Source organism: Cetorhinus maximus, chromosome 10 (genome assembly GCF_964194155.1).
Source record: "Cetorhinus maximus chromosome 10, sCetMax3.hap1.1, whole genome shotgun sequence".
Lineage (NCBI taxonomy): Eukaryota > Metazoa > Chordata > Chondrichthyes > Lamniformes > Cetorhinidae > Cetorhinus > Cetorhinus maximus.
The window spans coordinates 23,967,338-23,987,466 of NC_135888.1; the positions used below are offsets into that span (position 1 = coordinate 23,967,338).

The window sequence follows — 20,129 nt, forward strand, 5'->3', positions numbered from 1 at the left end:
GACCCTCTGACAGTGCAGCACTCCCTCAGTACTGACCCTCCGACAGTGCAGCACTCCCTCAGTACTGACCCTCCGACAGTGCGGCACTCCCTCAGTACTGACCCTCCGACAGTGCGGCACTCACTCAGTACTGACCCTCTGACAGTGCAGCACTCCCTCAGTACTGACCCTCTGACAGTGCAGCACTCCCTCAGTACTGACCCTCCGACAGTGCAGCACTCCCTCAGTACTGACCCTCCGACAGTGCAGCACTCCCTCAGTACTGACCCTCTGACAGTGCAGCACTCCCTCAGTACTACACTGGGAGTGTCAGCCTGGATTTTGTGCTCAGGTAATTGGATGGGGACTTGAACCCACAGCCTCCTGAGAGGTGAGACGAGCACCCACTGAGCCACGGCTGACACACTGTGGGATAGATTGGATTTTAAAATGTAGGATTACTGATACTCACTCTCGAAAGATCCCTGCTCTTCACCCTGGATTGCTGTAACACTAATCTGATCGAAGAAATGGAGAGAGCTGTGTAAATTGGGGTTGCCACCACTATTTCATTCGTTTCAGAAACCATACCAAGGCCCTACGGTAAAAATCCATGTTGGCCTCAATGTTCAATGCACTACTAAGGTACACAGTGCAGGAAGCTCCCGAGCTCCTCACTGCTCTTTGCCCATGTATCAAGTGTTGGCAGAAGCATTGGAGCTGGTCTCAGTATTGCCTGGCTAGACAGGGCAGGGGTAGAGACAGGGCACCTGCTCCTGATCGCTAATCAGGCAACATCACCCCTCCCCCCATTATACCAGCTCCCTCAAAAAGACAGCTGCGTGTGAGTATATTCGTGTGTGTGGGTATATTCGTGTGTGTGGGTATATTCGTGTGTGTGGGTATATTCATGTTTCTGGGTATATTCACGCGTGTGAGTATATTTGTGTATCTGTGGGTATATTTATGTGTGTGGGTGTATTCGTGTGTGTGAGTGTATGGGTCCATGGGTGTATTCATGTGTGTGGGGATATTTGTGTGTGTGGGTATATTCGTGTGTGTGTGGGTATATTCGTGTGTGTGTGTGTGTATATTCGTCTGTGTGTATATTCGTGTGTGTGGGTATATCCATGTGTGTGGGTATATTCATGTTTGTGGGTATATTCATCTGTGGGTATATTCAATTGTGTGAGTATATTCATCCATGGGTATATTCGTGTGTGTGGGTATATTCACGCGTGTGAGTATATTTGTGTATCTGTGGGTATATTTATGTGTGTGGGTGTATTTGTGTATGTGAGTATATGGGTCCATGGGTGTATTCATGTGTGTGGGGATATTTGTGTGTGTGAGCATATTCATATGTGCGGGTATAATTGTGTGCGTGGGTATATTTGTGTGGGTGGGTATATTTATGTGTGTGATTTTATTCGTGTGTGTGGGTATATTTGCGTGTGTGGGTATATGCCTGTGTGTTGCTATATTTGTGTGGGTGGGTATACTCGTGTGTGTGGGTACATTCGTGTGTGTGTGGGTATATTCATTAGTGTGATTATATTAGTGTGTGTGGGTATATTCGTGTGTGTGGATATATTCACGTGTGTGGGTATATTCGTGTGTCTGAGTATATTCATGTGTGTGACTATATTCATGTGTGTGAGTACATTCGTCCATGGGTATATTCGTGTGTGGGTATACTCATGTGTGGGTATATTCGTGTGTGTGAGTATATTCATGCGTGTGAGTATATTCGTGTGTGTGGATATGTTTGTGTGTGTGTGTGTATATTCGTGGGTGTGAGTATATTCGTCAATGGGTAATTCATGTGTGTGGGTATATTCGTGTGTGAGTGGGTACATTCGTGTGTGTGTATATTCGCGTGTGTGAGTATATTCGTCCATGGGTATATTCATGTGTGTGGCGATATTCGTGTGTTTGGGTATATTCATGTGTGTGAGTATATCCATGTGTGCGGGTATAATCGTGTGCATGGGTATATTTGTGTGGCTGGGTATACTCTGTGTGTGGGTACATTCGTTTGTGTGGGTATATTTATGTGTGTGATTATATTCGTGCGTGGGTATATTTGTGTGTGTGGGTATATTTGTGCGTTTGAGTATATTCGTGCATGTGAGAATATTCGTGTTTGTGAGTATATTCGTATTTGTGAGTATATTCGTATTTGTGAGTATATTCATGTGTGTGGGTATATTCGTGTGTGTGTGAGTATATTCATGTGTATGTTGGTATATTCATGTATGTGGGTATATTCATGTGTGTGGGTATATTCGTGCATGTGACTATATTCATGTGTGTGTCAGTATATTTATGTGTGTGGGTATATTCGTGTGTGTGGGTATATTCATGTGTGTGGGCATATTCGTGTGAGTATGGGTATGTTCGTGTGTGTGATTATACTTGTGTGTGTGTAGGTATATTCATGTGTGTGGGTATATTCGTGTATGTGTGGGTATATTTGTGTGTGTGGGTGTATTTGTGTATGTGGCTACATTCGTGTGTGTGGGTATATTTGTGTGTGTGTGTGTATAAACGTGGGTATACTCCTGTTCTCTGGTGAAGGTGGGGTTTAGATTTGGATGGTTTGATACTCTCCACAGTTGAATATTCATTGTTGGGTTCACAGATGAAGAATGGGCACCAGGGGGTAGTGTTTGCCTGTGGAATTGCTCCTCAGTGATGCACCTTTAGGGATGTTGGGCAATGGGGATTCGGAGCTACAGAGAAATGATTCCATTAACAGATAGTTAATCTTCATAACAATGGTGACAGTTATCTCAACATCAGCGACTGAAGTGAAAACAGAGAGAGACTCACATCCTGAAACGCTCTCGGAGACATTTCATCCACATCCGAAGTCTAAAATAAAACAACATCGAGCAAATGATACATCCTCAAATCGGATTTCAAATATTTCAACTCAAAAAACTGAACCCCGACATCCCAGACTGAACCCAGACATCCCAGACTGGACCCCGACATCCCAGACTGGACCCCGACATCCCAGACTGGACCCCGACATCCCAGACTGAACCCAGACATCCCAGACTGGACCCCAACATCCCAGACTGGACCCTGACATCCCAGACTGAACTCTGACATCCCAGACTGGACCCCGACATCCCAGACTGGACCCCGACATCCCAGACTGAACCCAGACATCCCAGACTGGACCCCGACATCCCAGACTGGACCCCGACATCCCAGACTGAACCCAGACACGCCAGACTGAACACCGACATCCCAGACGAACCCCGACATCCCAGACTGAACCCAGGTATCCCAGACTGAAACCAGATATCTCAGACTGAACCCCAACATCCCAGACTGAACCCCAACATCCCAGACTGAACCCCAACATCCCATGACTGGACCCCGACATCCCAGACTGAACCCAGAAATCCCAGACTGAACCCCAGCATCCCAGACTGGACCCCGACATCCCAGACTGAACCCTGACATCCCAGACATCCAAGACTGAATTCAGATATCCAAGACTTAACCCCGACATCCCAGACTGAACCTTGACATCCCAGACATCCAAGACTGAATCCAGATATCCCAGTCTTAACCCCGACATCCCAGACTGAACCCTGACATCCCAGACTGAACCCGGACATCCCAGACCAAATCCAGACATCCCAGACTGAACCCAGATATCCCAGACTGAACCCTGACAACCCAGACTGGACCCAGACATCCCAGACTGAACCCCGACATCCCAGACTGAACCCCGACATCCCAGACTGAACACTGACACCCAGACTGAATCCAGACATCCCAGACTGAACCCCAACATCCCAGACTGAACTCAGACATCCCAGACTGAACTCAGACATCCTAGACTGAACCCCAACATCCCAGACTGAACCCATACATCCCAAACCAAACCCAGACATCCCAGAATGAGCCCAGACATTGTAGACTGTATATGTAGCCAGCTGGATATTACCAAGCTGTCTGGAGGTTCTCTGACCCTCTTCAGTTTGGTCTGCAGGCTCAGGACATGTTCCTCTTGCCGGAAGAATTCAATCTGCAGCTCATCGCACTTCTCACCCTGCTCACGAATCAGCTTCCGATACGCATCATTCTGCTGCAGTGTCTCTGTGTGCAACTTGTGCAAATCTTCCCTTGATTTCAGAGCCTGTGGGAGTTAACAGATAGCAGGTCACTAAGTGTTAGATACAGGGTAAAGCTCCCTCTACACTGTCCCCATCAAACACTCCCAGGACAGGTACAGCACAGGGTTAGATACAGAGTAAAGCTCCCTCTACACTGCCCCCATCAAACATTCCCAGGACAGGTACAGCACAGGGTTAGATACAGAGTAAAGCTCCCTCCACATTTCCCATCAAACACTCCCAGGACAGGTACAGCACGGCGTTAGATACAGTGTAAAGCTCCCTCCACATTGTCCCCATCAAACACTCCCAGGACAGGTACAGCACGGAGTTAGATACAGAGTAAAGCTCCCTCTACACTGCCCCCATCAAACACTCCCAGGACAGATACAGCACGGGGTTAGATACAGAGTAAAGCTCTCTCTACACTGTCCCCATTAAGCGCTCCCAGGACAGGTACAGCACGGGGTTAGATACAGAGTAAAGCTCCCTCTACACTGTCCCCATCAAACACTCCCAGGACAGATACAGCACAGGGTTAGATACAGAGTAAAGCTCCCTCTACACTGTCCCCATCAAACACTCCCAGGACAGGTACAGCACGGGGTTAGATACAGAGTAAAGCTCCCTCTACACTGTCCCCATCAAACACTCCCAGGACAGATACAGCACGGGGTTAGATACAGAGTAAAGCTCCCTCTACACTGTCCCCATCAAACACTCCCAGGACAGATACAGCACGGGGTTAGATACAGAGTAAAGCTCCCTCTACACTGTCCCCATCAAACACTCCCAGGACAGATACAGCGTGGGGTTAGATACAGAGTAAAGCTCTCTCTACACTGTCCCCATTAAGCGCTCCCAGGACAGGTATAGCCTTTCTTGATGGTCAGCCTGTGAGTGGGAGGCGTGCAGATACAATCACACATTTCTCTGCCTGAATGCATCACTGCAACTGTTCCACTGAAGAATAATAATCCCGGAGAGCACTTTACAGCAACACAGCCGATTTTATCACTCCAATTGCCTAGCTGTTTGTCACGGAGTGGGACATTTACAGAGTGTTACAGTTCAAAGTTCTTGTCTTTTTTCAGTTACCTGATCTCTCTCTATTGCCACCTCCTGCATTTGCTGCAGCGTTGCTTCAATGCGATCCTTGTACATCTGGGAATCCTTATGCAGAGTCATGCACCGAAGCTCAAAGACCTCCTTCTCCTCCAGGTACTTCATAGAGTCAGAGAGGACAAGACAAGAGTCGGGATTAGGCGGCAGCTGTTACTCTGCAGCTATACTGATCCAGGAATATCATCCTCGGACTGAGCTGGCTCTCAATACAAGACTCCTGGAAATGGGAAGTCATAGGAACCATAGGACTTCGGAGCGGGAGGAGGCCATTCAGCCCCTCGAGCCTGCTCCACCATTCAATAAGATCATGGCTGATCTGGTTGTGGTCTCAACCTCACTTTCCTGTCTGTCCCCCATAACTCTTGTGTCCCTTGTCGATCAAAAATCTGTCTAACTCAGCCTTGAATATACTCAATGGCTTTATTATTTATTTAAATGTATTATTTAATGGGAAATAAATTTATAATTTATAATTTATTTAAAGTGTCGCCTCAGCCATATCTCCGGGATAGGTACAGAGGGGAGGCGAAGAAGCAAATAAGAAAAGCAAAGAGGGAGTATGGGAAGAGACTGGCAGCTAACATAAAAGGGAATCCCAAGTCTTCTGAGGGCATATAAATAGTAAAAGGATGGTAAAAGGAGGAGTAGGGCTGATTAGGGGCCTAAAAGGGGATTTACACATGGAGGCAAGGGGCATGGCTGAGGTATTAAATGAATACTTTGCATCTCTTTTTACCAAGGAAGATGCTACCCAGACCATCGTGAAAGAGGAGGTCATTCAGACACTTCTCATACAAAGGTTTAAAATTGATAAGAAGGGGGTATTGGATAGGCTGTCTGTACTTGAAGTTGATAAAGCACCAGGACCGGATGAGATGCATCCAAGGATACTGAGGGAAGTGAGAGTGGAAATTGTAGAGGCACCGGCCATCATGTTCCAACCTTCCTTAGACTCAGGGTAGTGCCAGAGGACTGGAGAATTGCAAACGTTACAACCTTGTTCAAAAAAAGGATGTAAAGATAAGCCCAGCAACTACAGGCCATTCAGTTTAACTTCAGTGGTGGGGAAACTTCTGGAAACAATCATTTGGGACAAAATTAATAGTCATATGGACAAATGTGGGTTAATTAAGGAAAGCCAACATGGATTTCTTAAGGGAAAATCATATTTAACTAACTTGCTGGAGTTTTTTGAAGAGGTAACAGAGAGGGTTGATGAGGGTAATGCTGTTGATGTGGTTTACATGGACTTTCAAAAGGTATTTGATACAGTGCCACACAATAGACTTGTGAGAAAAGTTATAGCTCATGGGATAAAAGGGACAGTAGCAACGTGGATACAAAATTGGCTGAGTGATAGGTAACAGAAAGTTGTGATTAATGGGCATTTTTTGGGCTGGAGGAAGCTTTGTAGTGGAGTTCCCCAGGAGTCAGTGTTGGGACCCTTGCTTTTCCAGAAATATATTAATGATCTAGAGCTTGATACACAGGGCACAATTCAAAGTTTGCGAATGATACAAAACTTGGAAGCATTGTGAACTTTGAGGAGGATAGTGTAGAACTTCAAAAGGACATAGACAGGTTGGTGGAGTGGGCAGATAGGTGGCAGATGAAGTTCAATGAGGAGAAATGTGGAGTGATTTATTTTGGTAGGAAGAACATGGAGAGACAATATAAAATAAGGGGTACAACTCTAAAGGGGGTGCAGGAGCAGAGGGACCTGGGTGTATATGTGCATAGATCATTGAAGGTGGCAGGACAGGTTGAGAGAGCAGTCAGTAAAGCAGACAGTATCCTGGGCTTTATTAATAGGGGCATAGAGCACACAAGAGCAAGGAGGTGATGTTGAACTTGTATAAGGTATGAGTTTAGCCTCAGATGGAGTATTGTGTCCAGTTCTGGGTGCCACACTTTAGGAAGGAAGTGAAGGCATTAGAGAAGGTGCAGAAAAGATTCATGAGAATGGTTCCCAGAATGAGGAACTTCAGATATAAAGATAGATTGGAGAAGTTTGCACTGTTTCCTTAGAGAACAGAAGGCTGAGAGGAGGTTTGATAAAAGTACTTAAAATAAGGGGTCTGGACAGAGTAGGTGGAGAGAAATTGTTCCCACTCATGAAAGGATCAAGAACGAGAAGGTGCAGATTTAAAGTAAGTAGCAAAAAAAGCAAAAGTGATATGAGAAATTTTTTTACGCAGCGAGTTGTTCAGGTCTAGAATGCACTGCCTGGGAGTGTGGTGGAGACAGACAGAATGTTTCAAAAGGGAATTGGACCATTAACTGAAAAGGAAAGATGTGCTGGGCTGTGGGGAGAAGGCAAGTTAATGGCACTCGGTGAGTTGCTCATTCGGAGAGCTGGTGCAGACACAATGGGCTGAATGGCCTCCTTCTGTACTGTAACAGTTATGTTAGATCTGTTTTGTGAGACCCTGGGACAGTGAATATCAGTAGGCTGTTCCACCACATGGGGCATCACACCCAAACCCTTCCCCTCACGTCGTTGACACAGGAGGCAGTTATCAGGGAGGAGGACACTGGCTGATTATCCCTCTCCCAATCTGTTCCTGAGGAACAGCCCCCTTCTGCTCCCATCCCAGCAACAGTGTAGTCAATATTGCCATCCCATAACAACTTGCATTTCTGTAATGCTCTTTTCAGAGGCCTGGAAAATGAGATGGACGTTAATGAGGTTTCAAAAGAAGAGAGGCGGAGAGGTTTAGGGAGGGAATTCTAGAGCTTAGGGCCCAGGCAGCTGAACTCACAGCTGCCAATGTTGGAGCCAAGGAAATTGAGGGCGTGCAAGAGGCCAGAATTGGAGGAGCGCAGAGATAGGGAGGGGCTGGAGGAGAAAGCTAATGTAACACCTTTATTTAAGAAAGGAGGGAGGCAGAAAGCAGGAAACAACAGGCCTGTTAGCCTAACATCTGTCATAGGAAAAGTGCTAGAATCCATTACTGAGGAAGTTATAGCAGGATACTTAGATAATCACAATCTGATCAGGCAGAGTCAACATGGCTTTGTGAAAGGGAAATATTACCTAATCTGTTAGAGTTTTTTGACAAAGTAACATTCAAGGTGGATAAAGGGTAGATGTGGTGTACTTGGATTTCCAACAGGCAGTTGATAAGATATCACAGAAGATAAGAGCACATGGTGTATGGGGTAACATATTAGCATGGATAAAGGACTGGTTAGCTAACAGGAAGCAGAGAGTAGGCATAAATGGGTCTTTTTTGGATTGGCAAGCTGTAACTAGTGGAGTGCCACAAGGATCAGTGCTGGGGCCTCAACTATTTACAATCCACATCAATGATCTGGATGAAGGGACTGAATGTTTGGTAGCTAAATTTTCCAATGACACCAAAATAGGTAGGTAGGTAAGTTGTCAAGAGGAGGTAGAGAGTCTGCAAAGCGACATAGATAGGTTAAGTGAGTGGATAAAAATTTGGCAGATGAAGTGTAATGTGGGGAAATGTGAACTTGTCCACTTTGGCAGGAAGAATAGAAAAGAAGCATATTATTTAAATAGAGAGAGATTGCAGAGCTGAGGTACAGAGGGATCTGGGTGTCCTGGTACATGAATCACAAACAGTTAGTATGGAGGTACAGCAAGTGATTTGGAAGGCAAATGGGATGTTGGTGTTTATTCCAAGAGGAATGGAATATAAAAATAGGGAAGTTTTACTGCATCTGTACAGGGCCTTGGTGAGACCACATCTGGAAAACTGTACAGTTTTGGTCTCCTCACTACTTTAGAAGCATTTCAGAGAAGGTTCACTGGACTCACTCCTGGGATGAAGTAAGGTTGGACAGGTTGGGCCTGTGCCCATTGGAGTTTAGAAGAATGAGAGGTGATCTTATTGAAACATCTAAGATCCTGAGGGGACTTGACAGGGTGGATGCTGAGAATGTTTCCTCTTGTGGGCGAGACTAGAAGTATGGGACATCATTTAAAAATGAGAGGTTTCCCTTTTAAGACAAAGATGAGGAGAATGTTTTTCTCTCAGAGGGTTGTTAGTCTGACGAATTCTCTACCCCAGAAAGCAGTGGAGGCTGGGTCATTGAATATATTCAAGGCTGAGTTAGACAGATTTTTGATAGACAAGAGGGTCAAGGGTTATGGGGGACTGACAGGAAAGTGGGGTTGAGGCCACAATCAGATCAGCCACTCAGCTCCTGACCTCATTATAGCCTTGGTCCAAACACGGACAAAACAGCTGAACTCCAGAGGTGAGGTGAGAGTGACTGCCCTTGACATCAACTCTGCATTTGACCGAGTGTGGCATCAAGGAGCCCTAGCAAAACTGGGATCAATGGGAATCATGGGGAAAACTCTCCACTGGTTGGAGTCATATCTAGCACAAAGGAAGATGGTTGTGGTTGTTGGAGATCAATCATCTCAGCTCCAGGATATCACTGCAGGAGTTCCTCAGGATAGTGTCCCCTGCCCAACCATCTTCAGCTGCTTCATCAATGACCTTCCGTCCATCATAAGGTCAGAAGTGGGGATGTTCGCTGATGATTGCACAATGCTCAGCACCATTCGCGACTCCTCAGATACTGAAGCAGTCCATGTCCAAATGCAACAAGACCTGGATAATATCCAGGTTTGGGCTGACAAGTGGCAAGTAACATTCACGCCACACAAGTGTCAGGCAATGACCATCTCTAACAGGACAGGATTCAACCATCGTCCCTTGATGTTCAATGGCATTACCATCACTGAATCCCCCACTATCAACATCCTGGAACTGAACTGGACTAGCCATATAAATACTGTGGCTACAAGAGCAGGTCAGAGGCTAGGAATCCTGCAACGAGTAACTCACCTCCTGACTCCCCAAAGCCTGTCCACCATCTACAAGGCACAAGTCAGGAATGTGATGGAATACTCCCCGCAGCTGGATGAGTGCAGCTCCCACAACACTCAAGAAGCTTGACATCATCCAGGACAAAGCAGCCCGCTTGATTGGTACCCCATCCACAAACATTCACTCCCTGCACCATCGACGCACAGTAGCAGCAGTGTCTACTATCTAGAAGATGCACTGCAGAAACTCACCAAGGCTCCTTAGACAGCAACTTCCAAACCCTCGAACACTACCATCTAGAAGGACAAGAGCAGCAGATAGATAGGAACACCTTCACCTGGAAGTTCCCCTCCAAGTCACTCACCATCCTGACTTGGAAATATATCGCCGTTCCTTCACTGTCGCTGGGTCAAAATCCTGGAACTCCCTCCCTAACAGCACTCTGGGTGTACCTACACCACATGGACTGCAGCGGTTCAAGAAGGCAGCTTGCCACCACCTTCTCAAGGGCAATTAGGGATGGGCAATAAATGTTGGCCAAGCCACTGAAGCCTACATCCCATGAATGAATATAAAAAAATAGCCATGATCTTATTGAATGGTGGAGCAGACACAAGGGGCTGAATGGCCTACCCCTGCTCCTATGTTTCTATGTAAGGACTGGAGAAGGTTACAGAGATAGGGAGAGGTGTAGACATTGAAGGAGTTTAGAGAGATAGAAAGGGTTGTAGGGACTGAGGGAGGTTACAGAGATAGGGAGGATTGTAGTGACTGGACGATGTTACATAGATAGGGAGGGTTGTGGAGGCTGAAGGAGGTTTGATGGATAGGGAGAGTTTTAGAGGCTGGAGGAGGTTACATGGATAGGAAGGTTATAGAGGCTGGAGGAGGTTGCAAAGATAGGGATGTCTGCAGGTTACAGAGATAGGGAGGGCTGCAGGATGTTACAGAGATAGGGAGGGTTGTAGAGGCTGGAGGAGGTTACAAAGATAGGGAGGGTTGTAGAGGCTGGAGGAGGTTACAAAGATACTGAGGGCTGGAGGAGGTTACAGAGATACGGTGTGTTGTAGAGGCTGGAGGAGGTTACAGAGATAGGGAGGGTTGTAGAGGCTGGAGGAACTTACAGATATAGTGAGGGATTTAGGGGCTGGAGGAGGTTACAGAGATAGGGAGGGTTGTAGGGGCTGGAGGAGGTTACAGAGATAGGAAGGGTTGTAGAGGCTGGATGAGGTTACAGAGATAGGGAGGGTTGTAGGGGCTGGAGGAGGTTACAGAGATAGGGAGGGTTGTAGAGGCTGGAGGACGTAACAGAGATAGGGAGGGTTGTAGAGGTTGCAGGAGGTTACAGAGATAGGGAGGGCCAGAGGAGGTTACAGAGATAGGGAGGGTTATAGAGGCTGGAGGACATTACAGAGATAGGGAGGGTTGTAGGGGCTGGAGGAGGTTATAGAGATAGGGAGGGTTGTAGAGGCTGGAGGAGGTTACAGAGAAAAGGAGGGTCATAGGGGCTGTAGGAGGTTACAGAGATAGGGAGGGCTGGAGGAGGTTACAGGGATAGGGAGGGTTGTAAAGACTGGAGAAGGTTAAAGAGATAGGGAACGTTGTAGGATCTGGAGAAGGTTACAGAGATAGGGAGGGTTGTAGGATCTGGAGAAGGTTACAGAGATAGGGAGTGTTGTAGGGTCTGGAGAAGGTTACAAAGATAGGGAGTGTTGTAGGGTCTGGGGGAGGTTACAGAGATAGGGAGGATTGTAGCGACAGGAGGGTGTTACATAGATAGGGAGGGTTGTAGGGGCTGGAGGATGTTACAGTGATAGGGAGGGTTGTAGATGCTGGAGGAGGTTACAGAGAAAGGGAGGGTCATAGGGGCTGTAGGAGGTTACACAGATAGGGAGGGCTGGAGGAGGTTACAGGGATAGGGAGGGCTGGGGGAGGTTACAGAGATAGGGAGGGTTGGATAGGCTGGAGGAGGTTACAGTGATAGGGAGGGTTGTAGGGCTGGAGGAAGTTACAGAGATAGGGAGGGTTGTAGATACTGGAGGAAGTTTCAGAGATAGGGAGGGTTGTAGGACCTCGAGGAGACTACAGAGATAGGGAGGGCTGCAGGAGGTTACAGAGGTAGGGAGGGTTGTAGAGGCTGCAGGTGGTTACAGAGATAGGGAGGGCCAGAGGAGGTTACAGAGATAGGGAGGGTTATAGAGGCTGGAGGAGCTTACAAAGATAGGGAGGGTTGTAGAGGCTGGAGGTGGTTACAGAGATAGGGAGGGCCAGAGGAGGTTACAGAGATATGGAGGGTTGTAGAGGCTGGAGAAGCTTACAAAGATAGGGAGGGTTGTAGAGGCTACAGGAGGTTACAGAGATAGGGAGGGTTTTAGAGACTGGAGGAGGTTACAGTAATAGGGACGGTTGTAGGATCTGGTGAAGGTTACGGAGATAGGGAGGGTTGTAGGGTCTGGAGAAGGTTACAGATATAGGGAGTGTTGTAGGATCTGGAGGAGGTTACAGAGATAGGGAGGATTGTAGTGACAGGAGGGTGTTACATAGATAGGGAGGGTTTATAGGGGCTGGAGGAGATTACAGAGATAGGGAGGCTTGTAGGGTCTGAAGGAAGTTACAGATATAGGGAGGGTCTTAGAGGCTGGAGGAGGTTACAGAGATAGGAAGGGTTGTAGAGGCTGGAGGAGGTTACAGAGATAGGGAGGGTTGTAGGGGCTGGAGGAGGCTACAGAGATAGGGAGGGTTGTGGTTGCTGGAGGATGTTACAGATATAGGGAGGGCTGCAGGAGGTTACAGAGATAGGGAGGGTTGTAGTGGCTACAGGAGGTTACAGAGATAGGGAGGGTTTTAGAGGCTGGAGGAGGTTACAGAGATAGGGAGGGTTGTAGAGGCTGGAGGAGGTTACAGAGATAGGGAGGGTTGTAGAGGCTGGAGGTTGTTACAAAGATAGAGAGGGTTGTTGAGGCTGGAGGAGGTTACAAAGATAGGGAGGGTTGTGGAGGCTGGAGGAGGTTAGTGATAGGGAGGGTTGTAGGGGTTGGTGGAGGTTACAGGGATAGGGAGGGTAGTAGGGGTTGGTGGAGGTTACAGAGATAGGGAGGGTTGTAGAGGCTGGAGGAGGTTACAGAGGTAGGTCGGGCTGCAAGAGGTTACAGAGATAGGGAGGTTTGTAGTGACTACAGGAGGTTACAGAGATAGGGAGGGTTTTAGAGGCTGGAGGAGGTTACAGAGATAGGGAGGGTTGTAGAGGCTGGAGGAGGTTACAGAGATAGGGAGGGTTGTAGAGGCTGGAGGAGGTTACAGAGATAGGGAGGTTTGTAGTGACTACAGGAGGTTACAGAGATAGGGAGGGTTTTAGAGGCTGGAGGAGGTTACAGAGATAGGGAGGGTTGTAGAGGCTGGAGGAGGTTACAGAGATAGGGAGGGTTTTAGAGGCTGGAGGAGGTTACAGAGATAGGGAGAGTTGTAGAGGCTGGAGGTTGTTACAAAGATAGGGAGGGTTGTTGAGGCTGGAGGAGGTTACAAAGATAGGGAGGGTTGTGGAGGCTGGAGGAGGTTAGTGATAGGGAGGGTTGTAGGGGTTGGTGGAGGTTACAGGGATAGGTAGGGTTGTAGAGGTTGGAGGAGGTTACAGAGATAGGGAGGGTTGTAGGGGGTGGAGGAGGTTACAGTGAAAGTGAGGGCTGTAGGGGTTGGTGGAGGTTACAGGGATAGGGGGGGTTGTAGGGGCTGGAGGAGGTTACTAAGATAGGGAGGAGTGTAGAGGCTGGATGAGTTTACAGAGACAGGGAGGGTTATCGGGACTGGAGGAGGTTGCAGAGATAGGGAGGGTTATGGGGCTGGAGGAGGTTCCAGAGACAAGGAGGGTTGTAGAGGCTGGAGGAGGTTACAAAGATAGGGAGGGGTATAGGGACTGGAGGAGGTTACAGAGAATGGGAGGGGTATAGGGACTGGAGGAGGTTACAGAGATTGGGGGGGGGTATAGGGGCTGGAGGAGGTTACAGAGAATGGGAGCGGTATAGGGACTGGAGGAGGTTACCGAGAATGGGAGGGATATAGGGACTGGAGGAGGTTACAGAGATAGGGAGGGGTATAGGGACTGGAGGAGGTTACAGAGATAGGGAGGGGTATAGGGGCTGGAGGAGGTTACAGAGATAGGGAGGGGTATAGGGACTGGAGGAGGTTACAGAGAATGGGAGCGGTATAGGGACTGGAGGAGGTTACAGAGATAGGGAGGGGTATAGGGACTGGAGGAGGTTACAGAGATAGGGAGGGGTATAGGGGCTGGAGGAGGTTACAGAGATAGGGAGGGGTATAGGGGCTGGAGGAGGTTACAGAGATAGGGAGGGGTATAGGGACTGGAGGAGGTTACAGAGACAGGTAGCTAGAAAGCGATTTAAAGGTGAGGATGGAATGCTAATTTTGAGCTGTTGCCGGGCCGGGAGCAGTATATAAATCAGCAAACGGAGGGGTGAACTGGACTTGAAATGTTTCATTGACTGAGTTTTGGATGGGCTGAAGTTTATGGGCTGAGTAAATGGCCTGGCAGGACAGTTAGAATGGTGACTTTGGAGGTAACAAAGGCATGGATGAGGGATTCAGCAGATGATATGAGGTATAGGAAGGTGAGCATTTATTGTCCATCCTTAATTGCCCCTTGAGAAGGTGATGGTGAGCTGCCTTCTTGAACTGTTGCAGTCCATTGGGTGTAGGTTCACCCACAGTGCTATTAGGGAGGGAGTTCCAGGATTTTGACCCAGCGACAGTGAAGGAACGGTGATATATTTCCAAGTCAGGATTGTGAGTGACTTGGAATGAAACTTCCAGGCGGTGGTGTTCCCATCTATCTGCTGCCCTTGCCCTTCTTGGTGGTAGAGGACGCAAGTTTGGAAGGTGCCGTCAAAGGATCTTTTCTGCCCCTGTGCTTCGATGATGGAGAGAGTGAACATTTGTGTATGGGGTGCCAATCAAGCGGGTTGCTTTGCCCTGGACGGTGTCAAGCTTCTTGAGTGTTGTGGGAGCTACACTCATCCAGGCAAGTGGGGGAGTATTCCATCACACTCCTGACTTGTGCCTTGTAGATGGTGGAAAGGCTTTGGGGAATCAGGAGGTGAGTTACTCACCGCAGGATTCCTAGCTCTGACCTGCTCTTGTAGCCACAGTATTTATATGGCTAGTCCAGTTCAGTTTCTGGTCAATGGTAACCCCCAGGATGTTGATAGTGGGAGATTCAGTGATGGTAATGCCATTGAAAGTCAAGGAGAGATGGTTGGATTCTCTCTTGTTTGAGATGGTCATTGCCTGGCACTTTTGTGGTGTGAATGTTATTTGCCACTTGTCAGCCCAAGCTCGGATATTGTCCAGGTCTTGCTGCATTTGGACATGGACTGCTTCAGTATCTGAGGAGTCACGAATGGTGCTGAACATTGTCTCTTCTTTGTATCAAACTTACTATCTAGTTCAAGAGGACAGTACATCACCACCTTCTCAGGAGCAGCTAGACTTGGGAAATAAATGTCGACCTTGCAAGTGACATCCATATCCCAGAATAAGGTAGAAGATAAATACCCACCTTATCCCGCATTTCTTCAACATCCCGGAGTTCTTTGCGTAGATTATAAATGCTGTTGACAAGTTCTTGGTGTTCCTCCAGTGCTGTCCTCCGATCATCCTCCAAAGTCTGGATGTACATCTTATTTTTATCAATTTTGTCAACCTTTAGTTTGTGCAACAATCAAATAAATGCAGATTAGATCGATGAGTGTCGCAGTTTGTTTCTGCCTCTTAGCCATAATATACAGGTTAAGTGGGTACATGGAGTGAATTATATAGCAAGTGCAACCTGTTTAAGTAGACAGTCCCAAAAGACTGAGACTTATTGGGGAGATGGTGGCATAGTGGTAATGTCACCAGGCTACTAATAGGTTACTAATTCAGACCCCCAGGCTAATGCTCAGGGGAAAGGGGTTCACAATCCCACCATGGCAGCTGGTGGAATTTAAATTCAATTAATCAATCTGGAATTGAAAGCTAATCTCAGTAGTGACCATGACAACTATCAACAATTGTTGTAAAAAGCCATCAGCTTCACTCATGCCCCTTTAGGTAGGGAAATCTGCTGTCCTTACCCAGCCTGGACTGCATGTGACTCCAGACACATAACTGCCCTCTGAAATGGCCTAGCAAGCCACTCAGTTCAAGGGCAATTAAGGATGGGCAACAAATGCTGGCAATGCCCTCATCCCATGAAGGGATAAAAAATAAACCCAAATAACTGACATAGTAAAATATGCAAGAGGCACCCTCAAGCCACAATGCACCAAATAAGTTTAAGAACTAAAATTCATTAAAACCGCAATCCCAGTGGATCAATGATCTGTTGCAAAGCAGCTGAATCAGGGGTCACTGGCCCTTCCCCTTTTGCCTGCTTCCTATCTGCCACCAAATTCCCCTGAGGGTCAGTGTGTGCTGGTCAGCCTGAGGCTGCAATGGGTTTGGTCCAAGAAATGACCTTTGTAGAATGGGGTTCTCTTTGCAGAGAAACCACTCTATCTCTGAGATAGAATACTCATACACTCACTTTCCATTGTATAGAATGCAAAGCATTCAGTATGCTGATCATTTTAAAAATGAGTACAGCTAAATAGAAAACAAAGAACTGGTGCCAGTCCCCAAGATGCGATTCTACTGATTTTTACTGTATCAGCAAGCAGTAACGATGTCTTGCTGCAATTGTATAGAGCCTTGGTGAGACTGCACCTGGAGTATTGTGCACAGTTTTGGTCTCCTTATCTAAGGAAGAATATACTTGCCAATAGAGGGAGTGCAATGGACGATCACCAGACTAATCCCTGGGATTGTTTTATGAGAAGAAATTGAGGAGACTGGGCCTGTATTCTCTAGAGTTTAGAAGAATGAGAGGTGATCTCATTGACACTTACAAAATTCTTACAGTGTGTGACAGGGTAGATGTGGATAAGATGTTGAGTCTAGAACCAGGGGACACAGTCTCAGAATAAGGGGCAGGCCGTTTAAGACTGAGGGTGGTGAATCTTTGGAATTCTCTACCCCAAAGGGCTGTGGACGTTCAATCATTGAGCACGTTCAAGAAGGGGATAGCGTGGGTTAGTTGAATTGAGGTAGATGATCAGCCATGATCTAGCTGAATTGCAGGACAGGCTGCCGGGCCAATTGGCCTGCTCCTGTTCCTATTAATTCCTCTCCATCACACTCTGTTAACTCCAATAATGGCATTGCCACTTTTTACTTTGAAAAGATTCCAGGCATTCAGCAGATAATGACCTCACTTGGTGACTCTCTGAGAAAAGCCCCATTCGTGCATCAGCCTGGGAAAGGCATCGTGTTCCCCTCAGCTACTGGGAGCTGAAATCAATACCTTTCTTTGCCAGCCATTCCAGCTCTGAACCAGATCTTGAGTGAGACCAGGGCTGCGTTTCACAGTCACTGGCATAGAATTGATGAGCTGAATGGCCTTCTTCTGTACCATAAATGACTCTATGACTCTCTGGACTCATGCTGCAGCAACAACAAATCACATTTATATAGCACCTTTGATGTACGTTGCAAGGTGCTTCGCAGGAGCGTTATTGCACAAAATGTCGCACTTGGTCACATAAGGAGATATTCGGCAGGTGACCTAAAACTTGGTCAAAGATTTAAGCAGCTTTTTCCAGAAACATAGAGACAGAGAGTTGAAGAGGGAACTCCAGAGCTTAGGGTCCAGGCAGCTGAAGGCACAGCTGCCAACGGTGGAGTGATTAAAATTGGGATGCACAAGGGGCCGGAATTTGAGGAGTGCAGAGATCTCAGAGGGTTGTGGGGTGGAGGAGATTACAGAGATAGGGAGGGGGTGAGTTCATGGAGGGGTTTGCATATAGCTAGGTCAGCGAGCAGAGGTGGGTGATGGGCGAACGGGACTCACTGTGAGTTAGGACATGGGCACTAGAGTTTTGGATGTGCTCAAGTTTATGAAGTTTGGAAGGTGGGACATCAGCCTGGAGTCTGGACGTAACAAAGGCATGAATGAGGATGAGGAGAATGAGGGTGAGGCGAACAAGGTTGAGAGAATGAGGATGAGGAGAATGAGGGTGAGGAGAATGAGGGTGAGGAAAATGAGGGTGAGGAAAATGAGGGTGAGGAAAATGAGGGTGAAGAGAATGAGGGTGAAGAGAATGAGAATTAGGAGATTGAGAGCGAGGAGAATGAGGGTGAGGAGAATAAGTGTGAGGAGAATAAGTGTGAGGAGAAGGCCATTTTGAATCGTGGAACAATATCTCACAAGTCAGCACATGGAAGAGGAACAATGACCAGGCGATAATTACCTTCACAGGACGGAGCAGCTCCTGGATTTTTGCTTTGAGTAAATCATTTTCCCTTTGAATCTCCCAGATCAACTCCTGCTTGGGTCTCTGCTCCATGGCATGTTTGAGTTTCATGGTTTGTGTACGTTCCACTTTACAGCCATCCTCCGCCAGCATTAGACTGTGTTTCAACTTCTCAACCTGTAGCAATGTTTACAATTCTCAGGTTATACTTCACACAATTCACAATCGCCACAGCAGCATCAGGGGTATGGGACAAACATCTCAGGCCCACCATTCTTCCATTGGGAAATGGTCAGGTCCATTATCTCCAATGGGAGTGAATGGGAAGGGGTTTGGATCCATTGGGATTGTGTACAATGGGAGTGAATGGAAAGGGGTTTGGGTCCATTGGGATTGTGTACAATGGGAGTGAATGGAAAGGGGTTTGGGTCCATTGGGATTGTGTACAATGGTAGTGAATGGGAAGGGATTTGGGTCCATTGGGATTGTGTACAATGGAGTGAACGGGAAGGGGTTTGGGTCCATTGGGATTGTGTACAATGGGAGTGAATGGGAAGGGGTTTGGGTCCATTGGGATTGTGTACAATGGGAGTGAATGGGAAGGGATTTGGGTCCATTGGGATTGTGTACAATGGGAGTGAATGGGAAGGGATTTGGGTCCATTGGGATTGTGTGTAGTGAGAATGAATGGAAACTGGAAGACATTAGTCCAAAGTTCACAAACAGAGTTAACATTTCAGGTGTGTGACCTTTCATTAGAAAGGTTTCGCCAGTTCTGATGTAAGGTCACAGAGATGAAGCATTAACTCAGTTTCTCTCTCCACACTCGCAGTCTGACCTGTTTTTATTCCAAAGTTCACAACGCTGGAATTAGAAAATTAGAAAATGCTCTTTGTATCTCAGGATAATCTACACACGCACGATACAGCCAGAAATAAGGAGATGATCAGGTTGAGGGTGGAGAGAGGGGAATCCATGGGGATTTTGGAAGGAGGTGGAATTAAGGGGAAATACTCCCACCTCCCAACACGCGAACCCACCTCCAGCTGTAAATCCCTGTTCTTCATCAGTGCCGAATTCTTCTCCTCACTCTGCAACGCAAAGTCCTTCGCCCACTTGTAATTCTCCTCCTTACAGCTCTTCAGCTCCTCACTGTAATTGTTCCGTTCTTCCCTCATCTTCCAGAAACGTTCCTGGTGTTTCTGCAGCTCACTGGCTTTCACCTGGAGCTGTTTGATGTGGTTGTCCTTCTTCGTCAGCTCAGTTGTCAAGTCTTGGAGGCGCTTGTTGCTCTGGATCACTGCCTGCTGCTGCTTCTGCACTTCAGCCATCAGCAGCTGCGTCAGGCTGGACTCTCCCCCAGCATCTGGGCAAACGCAGAGAGAGCGCGTTGTTAATCTGACAACCCCACAGGACCACACTGAAGATTAACCACCACCCCTTCTATTGTTTTAGGGTCCTTTCTGCGATCTGTGATTCACAAAGAGCAGTCGGAGGGGAGGGCTCCCTCACACATGGTTTTCAGCTCTCGGTGTGGCTTTCCACAATGCTCACTTTCTTCACTCGTGAATCGATACACTTATAATCACTGGCTAATCCACTGCGGGAGGAGGCGCACTGATGTCCAATTCTGTCCTCAACTGACATCAGAGCAAATCAAAAGGGCCAACAGGACATCCCAAATTACATCAAAGTCAATTAAACATATTTTTTAAAGAGTAGCCAGTGTTGCA

At 47.3% G+C, this 20,129-nt stretch overlaps 1 protein-coding gene across 1 annotated transcript in view; it reads right to left on the reverse strand.

The window, feature by feature from the left end:
* The window catches only part of card9 (caspase recruitment domain family, member 9), a 28,414-nt gene that overhangs the window by 1,774 nt on the left and 6,511 nt on the right, over positions 1-20,129 (reverse strand). The window contains exons 3-9 of the mRNA XM_078549647.1: positions 19,437-19,762; positions 18,394-18,573; positions 15,624-15,767; positions 5,217-5,342; positions 3,950-4,141; positions 2,815-2,856; positions 452-497 (exon numbers count right to left, since the gene is read on the reverse strand). Of these exons, the coding sequence (XP_078405773.1) occupies positions 452-497; positions 2,815-2,856; positions 3,950-4,141; positions 5,217-5,342; positions 15,624-15,767; positions 18,394-18,573; positions 19,437-19,762 (1,056 nt within the window). The remainder of the gene's footprint in view (positions 1-451; positions 498-2,814; positions 2,857-3,949; positions 4,142-5,216; positions 5,343-15,623; positions 15,768-18,393; positions 18,574-19,436; positions 19,763-20,129) is intronic.